The sequence below is a fragment of the Sarcophilus harrisii genome, chromosome 1, assembly GCF_902635505.1.
Source record: "Sarcophilus harrisii chromosome 1, mSarHar1.11, whole genome shotgun sequence".
NCBI lineage: Eukaryota > Metazoa > Chordata > Mammalia > Dasyuromorphia > Dasyuridae > Sarcophilus > Sarcophilus harrisii.
The window spans coordinates 338,381,482-338,396,886 of record NC_045426.1 but is presented as its reverse complement, the minus strand read 5'-3'; the positions used below and the strand labels follow the sequence as shown (position 1 = coordinate 338,396,886).

Below are 15,405 nucleotides of genomic sequence, written 5' to 3'. Positions count from 1 at the left end.
GGTCCTGGAGTCTGAAGGACCAGAGTTCAAAATGAGCCTCAGATGCTTGACACTTATTAGTAATGTGAGGAAAGCACGAGCTGGTATTGGTGTTTATTGGAGGCTAGGACATCCTCTAAATGTGGGTGATAGACTTCCTGGGCAACAGACAAACTAAAGAGCAGAAATACATGTTGCCTGTAAAGCAATTGAACGAGCCAAGAATCAACACATCAGTAAGCTAGTTCTCAACATAGATAGTATGTTTACTATAAATGGCATAAAAAGTTGGGTTAAAGATTGGAAGAAAATGGCTGGAAAACAAGCACAGAAAAAGATGTGATTAATAAAGAAGACTATCTCAAGCTTGATACACTTATTCAAGGGAAGGGTTTGCAGGCAATGAAGAAGCTGATAGATTAGCAAGAGAAGGAGCTACAAAACCACAAGGATTAACATAGGGTAATTTTCGTAATCTAATCTAATTAAAAAGCAAATCAAGTGCTCTTTAGTCATTTGCAGGAAAATTTGCCTACAGGACATGAAGCAGGTGGACTTGGTAACATTCTTGTTTGATTAAGAAAAACTGTCTAGTTTTCTGTTGAAATATGGTTCAGCAGGTTAAACTACACGTCACTTTATCCTGACTGCACATCTCTTTATCATTGAGAATTGTTTGGGATTTCAGCATAAAATAGATGTAGATGACTAAAAGTTCTGTAACTTTCTAAGTTAATTTTCTTTTAAAGGTTTCTTTGTAGCTAGAATAGAAATGAACATGATACTGTACTTCAAATGATCGGGCGTGAGCACTCCAAAAAAGATTGCAAGCTCTGCCTGCTTGGATTCTTTGTTAGGATTTGGGTTTTTGTTTTGTTTTGACAGAAAAATTTACCAGCAGGTGTGCAGCCTCACTTCTCTGAACTTAGCTTGGTTGGTCTTTGATTACACATGTACAAACAAAGTTCATGACTTTCCAGCTTGGTTAGGGACCTATTAGATCATAAGAGTGGTAGAATTACTTTCAACAACCTAGAACCCCTTCTATGACATTGTGTGGGCGTTGTAGACTTTAATGGAAGATACATAAATAAACCCTAAGAAACAAGTTTGCACAAATAAAACTTTCTTTGACCACTTATGTGAAAATACTGCAGAGGTTATCAAGGAATGTGTGATGCCCCTTCTGATTTGGTTTATAGCTGTATTTTAGATATTAAAAATATAGTAAATCCACAAAAATCCAGTAAGACCTTTACAATGACAGTCTTCTTATTTATCCTTTTGTTATTTTAAAAAGTGAAACAAAACATCAGCATTTTAAACTTGATTAAAGGAAAATAGCTAATTATGAAACCTTCTTAGCAGATTAGTACTTATCAGATATTCCTTCTTTTTCCTTCTCAGGAGTAGGTTTTCTCTTATTCCTAGTCTTCTTAGGAGTATCATAAGTAATTTTGTCACCCATTCTTTTTTTTTTTTTTTTAATTTATTTAATAGCCTTTAATTTACAGGTTATATTCATGGGTAACTTTACAGCATTAACAATTGCCAAACCTCTTGTTCCAATTTTTCACCTCTTACCCCCCACCCCCTCCCCCAGATGGCAGGATGACCAGTAGATGTTAAATATATTAAAATATAAATTAGATACACAATAAGTATACATGACCAAACCGTTATTTTGCTGTACAAAAAGAATCAGACTCTGAAATATTGTACAATTAGCTTGTGAAGGAAATCAAAAATGCAGGTGGGCTAAATATAGGGATTGGGAGTTCAATGTAATGGTTTTTAGTCATCACCCAGAGTTCTTTCTCTGGGTGTAGCTGGTTCAGTTCAATACTGCTCCATTGGAAATGATTTGGTTGATCTCGTTGCTGAGGATGGCCAGGTCCATCAAAACTGGTCATCATATAGTATTGTTGTTGAAGTATATAATGATCTCCTGGTCCTGCTCATTTCATTCAGCATCAGTTCGTGTAAGTCTCTCCAGGCCTTTCTGAAATCATCCTGTTGGTCATTTCTTACAGAACAATAATATTCCATAATATTCATATACCACAATTTATTCAGCCATTCTCCAACTGATGGGCATCCATTCAGTTTCCAGTTTCTAGCCACTCTACAAAAAGGGCTGCCACAAATATTCGAAACGTCACCCATTCTTTACTTGGAAAAGCTTATATGTAAAAGGTGGAGAATCAGCCTGCTTGTAGCTTGAGTAGCACACACTTCAGTAACATGGCACCACCCCAACTTGGATCTCACTTCTGTCTAGCTTTGGCTCTGCCACTGTCTCAATATGTGACTTTGAGCAAGACCTGGATCCTTGGGAGTCTCCATAAAGGGATTGGACTAAACTCTTAAATTTCTAGACTTCTTTTACTCTCAACTTACTTGAGACAAAATAATGTGCTTCCATGGTAAACTTGTTAGGAAAAGTCTACTTCTTCCCTTTAATCCTCATTTCCCACTCAAAGTTTGGCCAAAGCATGTAATTAATTTTAAATGTTGACTGCATAAATGTTTGCTCTTGATTTGTGATTATATGTAGCTTTTCACAAAAGAAGATGGTACTGATTTCCTAACCAGGCATGTGCTTTTCAGCAAGTTTGGTTTTTGTGTTTTTTCCCCCCATCCAAACTATTTTCTTGCTCAATTGGTATCATGACAAATCATGCTTTGCTAGAACGAATTAACTAGTCTACTTAAACATCTAGTGTCAGTTGGTAGTATTAATCTGCATAATTCTATCAAAACTCAGTAACTTATTTTTAAAGAACATAATGAATAAATATCACTTGTTTAAAAAAGATAACTTTGTGACTAATCATAAATCACAGACTTTTACAAGGGCCTTTTTTTTTTTTAAATAGAAAAGATGCTTCACAAATAAACTTCTTGGTTCAGTCAATATTTCTACATATTGTTGATAATAAGAATAATTGAAATTTTGTCTTTTTAAAATGCTTTTTGAACTTATGATACTATGTAACATTTTAATCTTACTGATGAGGAAGCAGATCTAGGAAAGTAGGTGAAAGCTATGTCCCATTGTTTGTTTAGTTTTTTGTACTATATGCAACTGAACAAAGTAAATCTTTATGCGTCATTAAAAGTTTACCTAGCATTGAAAATATGTGTATTTATAAAATTTAAGTGTTCCACCTTTCTTTTTCATCACTTTCTCTTGTGTGCTGCTTGTTGTAGTATAAGTGGCAGCTTGTCTTGCCCTTCTCTTGACTCTGGATGAGAACTTGTTTACATACTTGTTAATATCAGAGCTTAAAATAGTATTTGTGAATTCAATGCCTTTTGAATAATTCTGTGCTTTTATATAGCACTTTTAACTTTTAAAAATACTTTTTTGGCTGTTGTCTTATAAAATTCAAGGTGACTGGAAGCTGCTTGCACAGGTTCAGTTTCATATTTACAAATATAATGCTACTACCTTGAAAGGCAGTGGTGATCAAAGGGCTTTGATGGTGCTAGGCAAATATGACGGTAGGTTGCTACTGCTATAGGAATGCAAATCTCTCTCCTTGTGTCTGATTTTAGTTGTATACTGCAAAACATGTTCATATATTGTACCTTTTCTGAAAGTTTTTCTTGTCATAGGATCATAGATTTATAGCTAGGCTAGCTTCTTCATTGTCTATTAAGTGTATCAGACTCCAAAACTTAGACTGGGATCAATCCTAGGAGGATCAAGAACAATTTGATTGTTGTATAAACATTTTTGAAGTTTATTTTGTTTTGCAAAAAGCCTAGGCCTGCACTCTGTATAATACTGCCTTAGCCATTGTTATTCCTCATTCAAATCATGAAAACCCACTATCATGTACCGAGATGTAAATCTAATGATTAGGAAAAAGGTCTAACTTGGCTATTAAGTCCCAGTGGCATTAGCCTCTTAGCTTGCTACTATCTATTTTATTTTTATGATAATAATTTGTAAAATACTGGCCTGAGTTAAAAGGGAAATCAGTTTCTCAGGAGTAGTTGTTCTGTGAACAAAGTTAGGTGGCCCTTCTGGAAATCAAGCCTCCATTCTGGCTTAGTCTTTTTTGGTTACTTTTATTCACAAGAGAGTAGGTAATTAGGTTAAAATCAAAAGGAAGAAAAATTAGCTATAGTTGTGAATCTGCTCTAGGTCCTCTGATTCAAAATATCTACCATACCACATAATTTTTTGCTTATTTAAAATGGTATTGTTTGCCTTGATGTTTTTATTTCTGGGGTTAAAATGAGGAAATATTGGTAATAAGATTATCTTAGTGTAAACTAATTGCCCTTATCCTTTTCTTCTAGTATGATGCTATTCCCATACAAACTAGTGTGGTATTATGTTCCTGTCCAACTCCATCAATGGTGAGAAACCATACAGATTCCAGCACTCCCCCTGTCATCGTTCCCTGTAGTAGCAGACAGGGGTCTACAATGGATGGCACTACAGCTGAGCCAAGGTCTAATTCCAATTCCTTACCACAACATTCAGGACAGCAGCTACCACAGCCTCGAAAGAAACGGCCAGAAGACTTCAAGTTTGGAAAAATCCTTGGTGAAGGATCTTTCTCAACAGTAAGTACATGAGTAATTAATATTTTAATTTGTGGGGTGATGCTTTGGAACATTGAGCTAAAGGACTCCACACTAATGGTAATTAATAGTTTTGTAAATGGAATCATAGAATGTTATATATGGAAGGGCCCTTTGAATTAATCTGTCATAATCTGTTTATTTTATAGATGATTTTATATTGTATTTAAAATTGATGAGAGAGAATAGGCAGTTGTTCTAGGTAAATAACTCATCCCATGAGATATTATTTCCTGTTATGAAGGTGACTGAGATCAGTCTTTCCAATGATATACTGCTTGTTCTTTATTTTAAAATTATAAAAATTTTATTAAATTTTTATTTTATTAATTTTTTATAAAAGAAAACACTTAATGACCCGTGAATTTAATTTCTTCAAGTAGTTAATTTCATGTGCTTTTGTCAAACAAATGAAGCCATTTTGGTTTTATTAGCTGTGAGGCAAGGAGATTCCTCTGGCCTTAGGAATCTTGTCAGTTTAATCTCCTAATTATCTGGTAGTATTTCTTGACCTTGGGCACTTTCCATTTTGTTTATTTTAGACAAATTTATATCATTTCGTATAAGTAGATAGAGGTATTTCTGTGGATGTTTCTTTTCATTAAATTTTAGTACTTGAATACATTATCTTCCGTTGCTTATCTCTGTAGAGATGTTTTACAAAAGAAAATACTTTTGTGGTTCAAGTAGTGCAATCTAGTCACATGCAAGAAACTTAATTCTGAGAGCAATGAAACTTGAAGTGAAAAACAGGAATTCTTTGAGAAATGGATGGAGCTTTCCCACATTTCTCTATAACAATAACAAAGTCAAAGTAACTTGGTTACCCATCAAAGGTATGTTTAGGAATCTGGGCCATGAGCTCAAGTATTCAGATTTCCTTCTATTAAACATACCCCACCTATCCTATGTTTCAGTTCAGCCTTTGTTAGCAGAATACAAAGAAGTAGTTACTTTTGTGGTCTGTGTGATAATTCTGAAATGAGAAAATGGAGTCTCATGGAAGCCCAGGTCCAGATTTCTCTTCTTCCACTATTTCCAGAGTTTTCTGGCTATTAATATGTGTGTACATTACTTTGCAAATGGAAGTGGAAATGCTGCTTTAAATACTCATGTTGCCACTTCCTAGACAGGTCTCAGTTTTGTTATAATTGTTATAAAATTGGGGCCCAGAGAGGTTAAGCAGCTTATCCAAGGTCCCCAACTGTGTGAAATGGGGTTTGGATTGGGTCCTCAATACCATGTCCTATGCATTTTCTGTGACTGAGCACTCCCTTTCTCTGCTGAATGCTGTGTAGCAGAGCCAGGGGCTGGAGGGTGATGGGGAAAATAAGGTCTTAGACTTTTGTTCCTATCTGTGATTTCTCTAGGGAACATGGCAGAATGGGCAAAGTACCTGGCTGGGAGTCACAATACCTGAGGTTTAGTGCTGTAATTACAGTCCAGGTCTGGAATTCAGTTTTAGTTTATACTCTGATTAATTTGGTATAGAACCGGGCAAGTCACTTACTCTCTGTAAAGTGAACAGAATGGAATAATGATTTCTGAGTCCCTTTTGTCTCAAGCATTCTAAAACTACAAAATAGAAAATATAATAACAGCTCGGTCAGTTGAAATTTTTTTTTTTGGGGGGGGGGAGTGAATGGCTTTTGGGATTAGGCCACACTTCTCACAGTATTTTTATGAGAGGTCCAGGATAAAATTAAGAACTTATTACCAAAAAAAGTCAACCTAGTTCTCTTTAACCTTTAAATTTACATTTTGATATTTTAAAAATAGAACATTTTATTTTAATAAGTTTCTGATATTGAATCATTTAGTTAAATTTTTCCCTTTTTTTCTAAAAATATAATAGAACCAAAAATGTTTGCTTACATGAGGATTCTGACTAATTCAAGTTTTACTGTATTTTTTCATTTAACCTGTTATGAATTATATACATCTGATTAATAGCAGATTGACCTTGATTCTTATTTGTAAGAATATGCATATTTATTTGTATGTGTAGCAAATTATCTTGGGCAGTTTTGAACTTAAATGTATTATACCTATGTATACAGAAACAATTAGATTTTATGCTGAACCTAATCTGGTTACCTTTTGTTGTGTCCTTTCTCTCTTATTCTCTTCCCACCTTCCTTTTCCCTTTTCCAAAAACAGGTTGTCTTGGCCCGGGAATTGGCAACTTCTAGAGAATATGCTAGTAAGTAATAATGCATAAAAGTTTAATATAGACTGTAAATATAAAAAGTTGTTGCATTAAAAAAGTTAATTTTAAGTATGCTATACTGATTGTGAAGAACTTGTAAATACTTGGTTTTCTATAGACATTAAAATCTGTAAGTTTTAATAACTAATATGTGGAATGCATTAATAAATTAGGTATTTAAATCTTTATGTTACCAGTCTTAGTAATTAATTTCTTTTGGTTTTTGTTTAAGTTAAAATCCTAGAGAAACGGCATATCATAAAAGAGAACAAGGTACCATATGTAACCAGAGAAAGAGATGTAATGTCCCGCCTGGATCACCCTTTCTTTGTAAAACTTTACTTCACATTTCAGGACGATGAAAAGCTGTGTATCCTTTGAAATGGCATTTGTTATGGTCTAAGTAGACCATGAAATATTTCGTCATAACAGAGCAGCAATTCCTAATCTTTTTTGAAGTTTTGAGACTTCATTGTTTGATGTTGGAACCTCTCTCCCCATCTTCCTTAAAATATGGCATACATTTTTTAAAAATGAAAATAAATTAATTTTGAGAATTTTTGACACATTTTGAGATATACATGCTCAAAGAGTAAAATGGGCCAAGACTCTGTGAATGAGAACATTTTTCTATGTGAAAATAATTACAGAAATAGGTAAATGTTTTTTGGTTGCAGTTGTCCCTGGGCAAATTTATTTTAGCTTCATCTGGAGGAATGTAAATTTGTAGATGACCTATCTCTATATATGTATATGAACTGTTTAAATAAAAAAGAACTGGGGCAGCTAGATAGTGTAGTAGATAGAGCACCAGCCCTTGGAATCAGGAGGATTCAAATCTGTCCTCAGACAGTTAATACTTTTTAGCTGTGTGATCTTAGATAAGTCACTTAATCCTAATCGCCTCTCAAAAAACCCCCCCACAAAAATAAATGAAAACTTAATTCCTTTCCATTAATACACTTAAGAAATTCATGTCAGTTATTTTCAACATATTGAAAATATACATTTTACTTATAGATTTCAGTGAAATGTATAATTGAAATGAAAAATAATTCCAAAAATATAATGTTGTATAGAAGCTTGATTTTCTTATCACAGGGTAAGGAAAAAAAAACTTGTGGAAAACTGGTAATACAGAAGAGAGAGTAAGAATGGCTATCAAATACAAAAAGGTAGATTTGGTGTACCATAGCAATAGCACAAAAACTCAGACTGCCATTTTGTGATTTCTCACTTGTGACATGCTCCTCCATCTTCTGTATGCACTTTGCAGTGGTGGATTCCATACCCCCCTCATCTGTGCCTTTTGTTATCCCTTGTTTTCTTCAAAAATTTGCTCAAGTGCCACTTCTGTGGGAAATCTCTCCTGATCCTTTTGGTTACTAATGCTTTTCTCCTACCCCCAACTCACTGTGCATGTTGATTTTGAATATGTTTATGTACTTAAAAAAATACTAATAGAATAAGCCCCTTGAGTGCATGCTTCATTTCATTCTGTCTTTGCAACTTTGCATGCATGTCTTTGCATGCACCCAGCATAGTGCCTAGCACTTAATAAATGCTTGCTGAGTAATTCATTTGTTCATCCTTGGTAGGTGTCTATTTACTAAAAACCCCCAGTGTATAATTAGGAACAGATAGGGAGACTAGTCCTGTGATTTCATTGGTATAGAGAACTCCAGGTAAAGTAACTCCTCCTGTTAATGCAGGTTGATGTTGCAATTTATAGTCTTGGCAATTTATTGTCTTACTGAGTTGCATTGAGCACTGAGAGGTTAACTAACTTGCCCTAAGTCACAAAGCCAATATATATCAGATATAGAACTTGAATACAGATCTTCTGGCTCTTTGTACTGTTCCACTACACTAATATGTGCTAACCATTGTGCTGAGTGCTTTACAAATAAGAACCTTTTTAAGGATAAAAGCTATCTAAAGACATTTCTAGTTCCTTATCCTTTTTTTTTTTTTTTTTTTTTTTTAAGGTAGTTCTACATATATTTTTAGATGAAGATAGTTCTGTTTTATTTCTTTAAAGACTATCTTAAGATTTAACTACAGTTCTTAAGTTAACCAATTACAGTTTTTTTTAATTATTATTATCCACAAGCTTCCTATTTTAATTTAATTCTGTTGCTTGGGAATGAATAAATAAATCTCTTTATATACCAAATACTCATTAAATGTTATAATAGTGACAGTAATAATAATAATGATAGCTTGTATTTATGTAACCCTTTAAGGTTTACAAATCATTTTACATAAATTATCTCGTTTGGTCCTTGTAAGGTATATTTTGCTATTATCCGAATTTTACATATGAGAGTACTAAGGCTCACAGAAATAAATGACTTGCCCAGGATCACACAGCTAGTAATCTTGACTTCTAGAGTCTAAGTCCAATTCTTTATCCATTGTACTACTTAGCCAAGAACTTCTCTAACAACCGTTGGTGAAACTAGTACAGAAACCACTTTTTTTCCCTCTGCGTTTCCAAGATAACAACTTTGATGGCTTGAAAATTCTTTTCAGATTTCCTTGCTCGCTATATGTACTCTTCAGTCATAGACCATTAGGACTGAATTTTGTCTTTAGAGAGTTCATCTGAAATCTTAAATTTTGGTATTCTTTCTCTTCAGCTGTAGACTCCCTATTTATTAGCTTTTATTCTCATATACCCATTAAAATGTTTCTATTTTGGACAACATTTTTAGGCTCCCACTTTCCTCTTAGCCTTTTATATGTTTTCTGTTTCCTCTGTCACTTAAGCTCCATGGTTGGTTGACATTACTGTCCACAAAATAATTTTAGACTAATTCACATTCTTAGTTTTTTCTGTGTTGATCCTCAGTTTTAGATCACTCAGTTGGTATTAGAATACAGATATTAGAAATATAATAAAGATATTATTCCCAGATTAAAAGATATTGCTACAAGAGAACATAGTATATCAAAATTCAGATTCTAGTCATTCAACTTCAGTTTGGACTTAATCACTATTCTGAATTCCTACCATTTATTTCTTTTTGATGTCACTTTTCTTTTCAATTCTAATTGTGTCTGTTCCAAACTTGTCTCCTGTTTTCTTAAGCCCTCAATTCTTTCCTGATGTCTTCATATTTCTTTGAGTTATTGATACCTTTTCAGCAGATTGAATCATTTTTCTGTTCCTCTCAGTTTCCTCTTCCCACTCCTCATAAGCAGGTTATTTGCCTAAGCTCTTCCATTAATTCATGGCTGACCTTTATTATGTATGTATGTGTGTGTGTGTGTGTATTTTCTTGTCTTTAAAGAGTTTTATCAGTGTAAGCTGCTATTATTTTCTATAAGAGGAAAGCTTTTTCCTGAAAAAATCTCACTCACTTTTTTCAGTGGGCTATCTTGTCCCTGAACACTTTATTAAATCCTCTTTTTTCTTATTTCATTTTTGAACCAGAAGAAGTGATCCCTTTCCTCTCAGAAATTATCTGTAATGTCTTCTGTTTCCAAATCCACTGATTTTCCTCCTGCTAATATCTCACAAAAGGGAGATATGTGAATATGAAAAATGATATAAGGTTTCTTAGTGCATCATTATTTTACCAGTTCATTTAGGTCAGACTGTGAGTTTTGTTAAAAAGACTAAATCAGATTTGGACTGATAAGGGACCTATGTTTTGATGATGAAAAATGGGAAAAGAAAAAAGCTAAAGCCATATGATAATACAAAGGAATCAGCCTATGTGGTGAAACGACTGAATTTAGGAAAGTCAGAGATGACCCTGAAGTCATCATCAGAATCTGTATTCTTGATATTTATGACTGTCATTGTCTGAGTCATAGTTTTCTTTCATTCACCCTTTGTACTATTTCAATGACCTATGATTTTTGCTGCTATTGTTACTACTGCTACTATTACATAGTAACATGCTATTTAAATACAAGTTACAATTCCAAAACATTTTGCATATGTTCTCATTTTACTGTCATAATCTGTTGGGCAAGTAATCTCTCACTGATCCCATCTTGATGGACTCAAAGTTCAGTCTTCTGACCATAAGTCTTAATAAAAAAATTTGTCTAAAATGCATATAAGTTAAAAAAGAGATGAAATACAAATGATCTCTTTTTAATGCAGTTAATCTTATCTCCCAGAAAGGGATGAAGGAAATGTAGCAGCCTGTTTTGCTTTTTTTCATTTTCCCTCTGATGAATCCATTTAAAATTTTGCTGGCATAACTAAGGTGGAGTATTTTCCCATTTTAAACCTGTATGTTTCCTAGGAGCTACTGGGTTTATTGAAATTACTTTATTAATAGATTTTTAAGAACCCTGGAAGTGATTTCTAAACACTGCAGACCCTGCTAACACTTGTCTCCATACCAGATTTAATAGTCCTCAGTTCACCTCTTTCAGATTGCTTATCTACTCTAGTAACTTCACTGTTCACTTCCATGCAGAGAATTTCCATATTGCTGTGTTTTGTCTGTTCAGCTGAACTCTAATCTTATATGTCTGTTTTCATACTATTCTTTGGATATTTTTCTCAGACTTATCCAGAAATGAATGTTACAAGTCTCCAATCTTCTCATCTTTCTCCAGTTTCTCCAATTCTGTTTGTGTTACTATCATTGTGCAAGTTACTCAAACTTGGAGATGTATTTTACTCTTTTCTTACATACACTCCTGACACCAAGCTTTATCCTTCTTTTATAATATGTCTGAACCTTACCTTCTTTTTATCATTTTCAATATTACCAATGGGCCCTTACCTTTCTTGATTTTTTTGCTTATAGTCTGCTGGCTTATTGTATCTCTCTTTTGAGCTCCCTCAACATTGCTATCATACTACTCTTTTCAAAACCTTGGTTTTTGTCATGTTACTTTCCTGTTGCCTATTGGATTAAATTCCTTATTGATGGTTTTCTCATTGTTCTCCAGACATAAGATACTCATTTCTACACATATATACCTATGTGACTTTTTTTATGTGGTACCTCCTATCTGGAAAACTGTCCCTTCTCTCTCTCTCTCTTTTTTTTTTTCTTTTATCTTTTCTAGGTCTCACTATTTTTTAAAAATCCAATCCAAGTCCTACCCCAAGTATCATGTATATACTCCAATGCCTTTCATTTTTCATCATTCCTAAAACTTTTATTATTGTTTGACATTTTATCATTCGATTACATTGTCTTATATTATTTTCTAATTGTTTCATGTACCTAAGTCATCTCATAACACTTTGATGATTGTCAAATACATGTGAACATATAAATTATCTGGAGGTCATACTTCTAGAATTTAGACCACCTAATTCATTGGTCAGTGAGGATGGGGGAGGGGGAGTAAAGAGCTATTAGAATCAAGATCCTTATGCCAGTGAAAACAAAATCTATAAAATAACAACCTGTAAGACTTTCCAGTATTCTAGGATCATTTAGTTTAGGGGCAAAAAGCTCTGAACATACCAGAGCCTCCAAAGTACAAAGATATACTTATTTATGCTGAAAAGTCTAGGAAGACTTGGCCTTATTTACACAGTATTCACAACTTTTGTTATAGAAGATAGCTTACTATGTGATAATTTTTATTGATTGATTGATTATTCATAATTTTTAAAAATTTCCATATTAGTCATAAAGAAAAATCAGAACAAAAGGGAAAAATCATGAGGAAGAAAAAAAAAACGAGAATGGTATGCTTCAATTTCCATTCAGTCTCCATAGTTCTCTCTCTGCATACGGATGGCATTTTCTATCCAGTGTCTATTGGAATTCTCTTGGATCACTGTATTGCTGAGAACAGTCTGTCATAATTGATCATCACATAGTCTTGCTGTTACTATGTATAGTGTTCTTTTGATTCTGCTCACTTAGCATCAGTATTTCTAAATCTTTTTAGGCTTTTCTGTGATCAATTTGTTTTAAAAATATCCTCTATCAAAATTGGTTATAAAGTTTTGGTCACTGGTGTCATAAAACATTAATCCATTATATGGAATACCTTACCCTGCAGTGGTGATGTATTTCATATATTGCTCTTAGATCCCCTACAGTACTTAGTATACTGCTGGACTCATTAGAAATGCTTAAATACTTGGGAAGTGATAAATCAACTATTCCTTAGCAAAATACTTTGTGAGTGAGGGAAATTTTTTTGTATGTTTATAAATGGAGATAAAAATGAATTTTTATCTATAAGCTATTAGGTGCCTACTGTATTCAAGGCAGTGTATTCAGGGGATGAGAAAATTTAAAAAAATGTTCTTGTGGAGGATATATTAATTGTGTGAAATTAATGCTATTGTGGAAAATAAGACCTCAGCCAATAAAAATTCCCTTTTGCACAATTAAAAGTTTATTGCTGAGTCATTAGAATGTTAATACCTTAAATATTGAACAGTGCTTTTTGGGGAGCTATACAAGCATATACTGCACATATTTCTGAAAAGACTATTGTTTTTTTTTTCATTTCCTTTCAAAAGTTACATATATTGTAATTGGAGCTAGAAGTACTGGGTTTATGGATTTGCTGTTTTTTTTAAAACTTTTGCTAAATAATCTCTTCTTTACCTTTTTGTATAAGAAATCATGATTTGCTTAGTAACCTGAAAAATGACTTAAGAAGATCAATTAATCTTATCTATTAAAGCTAGAAGAAAAAAATCCTTAGAAATAATCTAATACAATTTCCTTGTTTGATAGAAGAAGGAACTGAGGGCTAGGATGGGAATGTTGAAGTCACACATCAAATTTGTAGCAAAACAAGGGCTAGACTTTGGATCTTGCAGTACCTTGCTCTGTTCACCACACCTCACCCTACCAGGATTATTGCCAAACGTAAGAAACAGTGTTTGCATTATGAGAACGTGGGTCTAATTTCTTTTCTCAGAAATGATATGAGTGTGAAAGTGGTTTAGAATCATTTCAGTAGGTAATGGAACCCTGTAACCCTAGATCTTGAGAGAGGCTGACTGACCAGTTGTCAGGGTTAGTGTTGGGTAGGATTCCTGCTCAAGGAAGGTTGGACTGAATGACCTTTAAATTTGATTCCAATCTGAAGATTCTTTAATATTTTTTAATCATTTGGTCACATTATTCTGTAAGAGATTCAGTTTTCACATTCTTTTCAGGCTTTCTCTAACTTTTGATGTTAGATGAAAAAATTTTGCGCTCTGTTATTTGGCCATTGTCATTTTCAGTTTTCATTTAGTTATAAAGTATTTCCTGTGTGCCTGTTAAGGTTTTTAATTGTTTTTTAAGCTTTTAAATGTTGATCCTTAACTGTATCTTCAGATTTTGGCCTTAGTTATGCCAAAAATGGAGAGCTACTTAAATATATTCGAAAGATTGGTTCTTTTGATGAGACTTGCACCAGATTTTATACTGCTGAAATTGTGTCTGCTTTAGAATATTTGCATGGAAAGGGAATTATTCACAGGTAATTTACTATATATCTTTAAATATTTTTAGATTTATTTATTGATAAAGAATAGTTGTTTTTACAAATTTCAAAGGTAATCTCAAAAGTTTGGGCTGTAAAAATATGAAAATCTCTTTGGCTTTCATAAAACCTTACCTCAGTTAAATTTGAAATCAAAATTTCCCCCCCTGTATATATGTTGTCCCATGATAATAAATTAGGCATTTTTAAGAACTTAATGTTATTTTGTGCAGGTGTAAATTTGCCTGAATAAGCTCTAAAGAATGACAGTTTTTTGTATAGCAGAATACATTTAGACCCTGACCTAAAAATCTTAAAATAATCTCTTAAATAAGCTCAGTATGCTCTCTGCAGTCTTCTTTGCATTGGCAATTAAAAAAAAAACCCAACTAGTGTTTTCTTGAAAAGTAGTGAATATCGGACTATGGAATGGTCACACATGAAATTTATTTTGATGTTGTTTCATGTATTTGTATGTCACATTTAATAAACATTTGTGTAGCTATGCACATATGTTACCTATTTGCTTTTAGCGTGCAGAATAAGAAATCATCTTAATGGTGATATTTTGTTTCCTAAATTAAGTGAAAAATTTATTTAAAAATTTAAAATGTAGATTCATTTTTAGTTCTAGATTTTAACACCAACTGAGACTAGATAAAAAAAATTAAAGAAGAATGTTTGTTTTAGATTTTCATGGTTTATTGTTAAGAGAAAACAGTCTTAAAGATTGTGAAGTGGAGTGAGAAATTTTTTCACATTTTACTATACAGTATTACAACCAACATTTGATAAAGAGTATTGATAAGGAAGTAGGGGAAACCACTAGGTAGTCTGCTAAGTGGACAGTGTTGTTCTAACATTTCTCTTTAGCATTTATGCTGGTAAATGAAAGCTGGAAGGTGGCTTTCTAAATTTTTGTTGACCTCTTCAGTTGATTTATTTAAAAGTATATGGCTATATTACTGATTTTAACTTTAAAAATCCATGATCTTTGTGTGGGTTCTCCCTCTACTAATGCAGATTGTAATCACTCTGTGCTGTGGTTGATGGTCTTTGAGTGGCTGTGAAGACATAATATCGCCACATTGTTGCCTGGTGGCTACAATTTTCTAATAATGAGCCCCTTTGAATTAGGTAGGCTTGGTCCTTGAATGACAGAGTATATAATTTGTTTCTGAACCCATACT

General features: G+C 33.3%; 1 protein-coding gene across 5 annotated transcripts in view; it reads left to right on the top strand.

Annotated features, from left to right (window-relative positions):
• Positions 1–15,405, top strand: part of PDPK1 (3-phosphoinositide dependent protein kinase 1) — a 110,957-nt gene that overhangs the window by 43,366 nt on the left and 52,186 nt on the right. For all 5 annotated transcript variants that reach the window (XM_031945667.1, XM_031945665.1, XM_031945668.1 and 2 more), the window contains 4 exons: positions 4,294–4,563; positions 6,742–6,784; positions 7,023–7,160; positions 14,068–14,212. In XM_031945667.1, coding sequence (XP_031801527.1) covers positions 4,351–4,563; positions 6,742–6,784; positions 7,023–7,160; positions 14,068–14,212 — 539 coding nt within the window. In that variant the 5' untranslated portion in view covers positions 4,294–4,350. The remainder of the gene's footprint in view (positions 1–4,293; positions 4,564–6,741; positions 6,785–7,022; positions 7,161–14,067; positions 14,213–15,405) is intronic.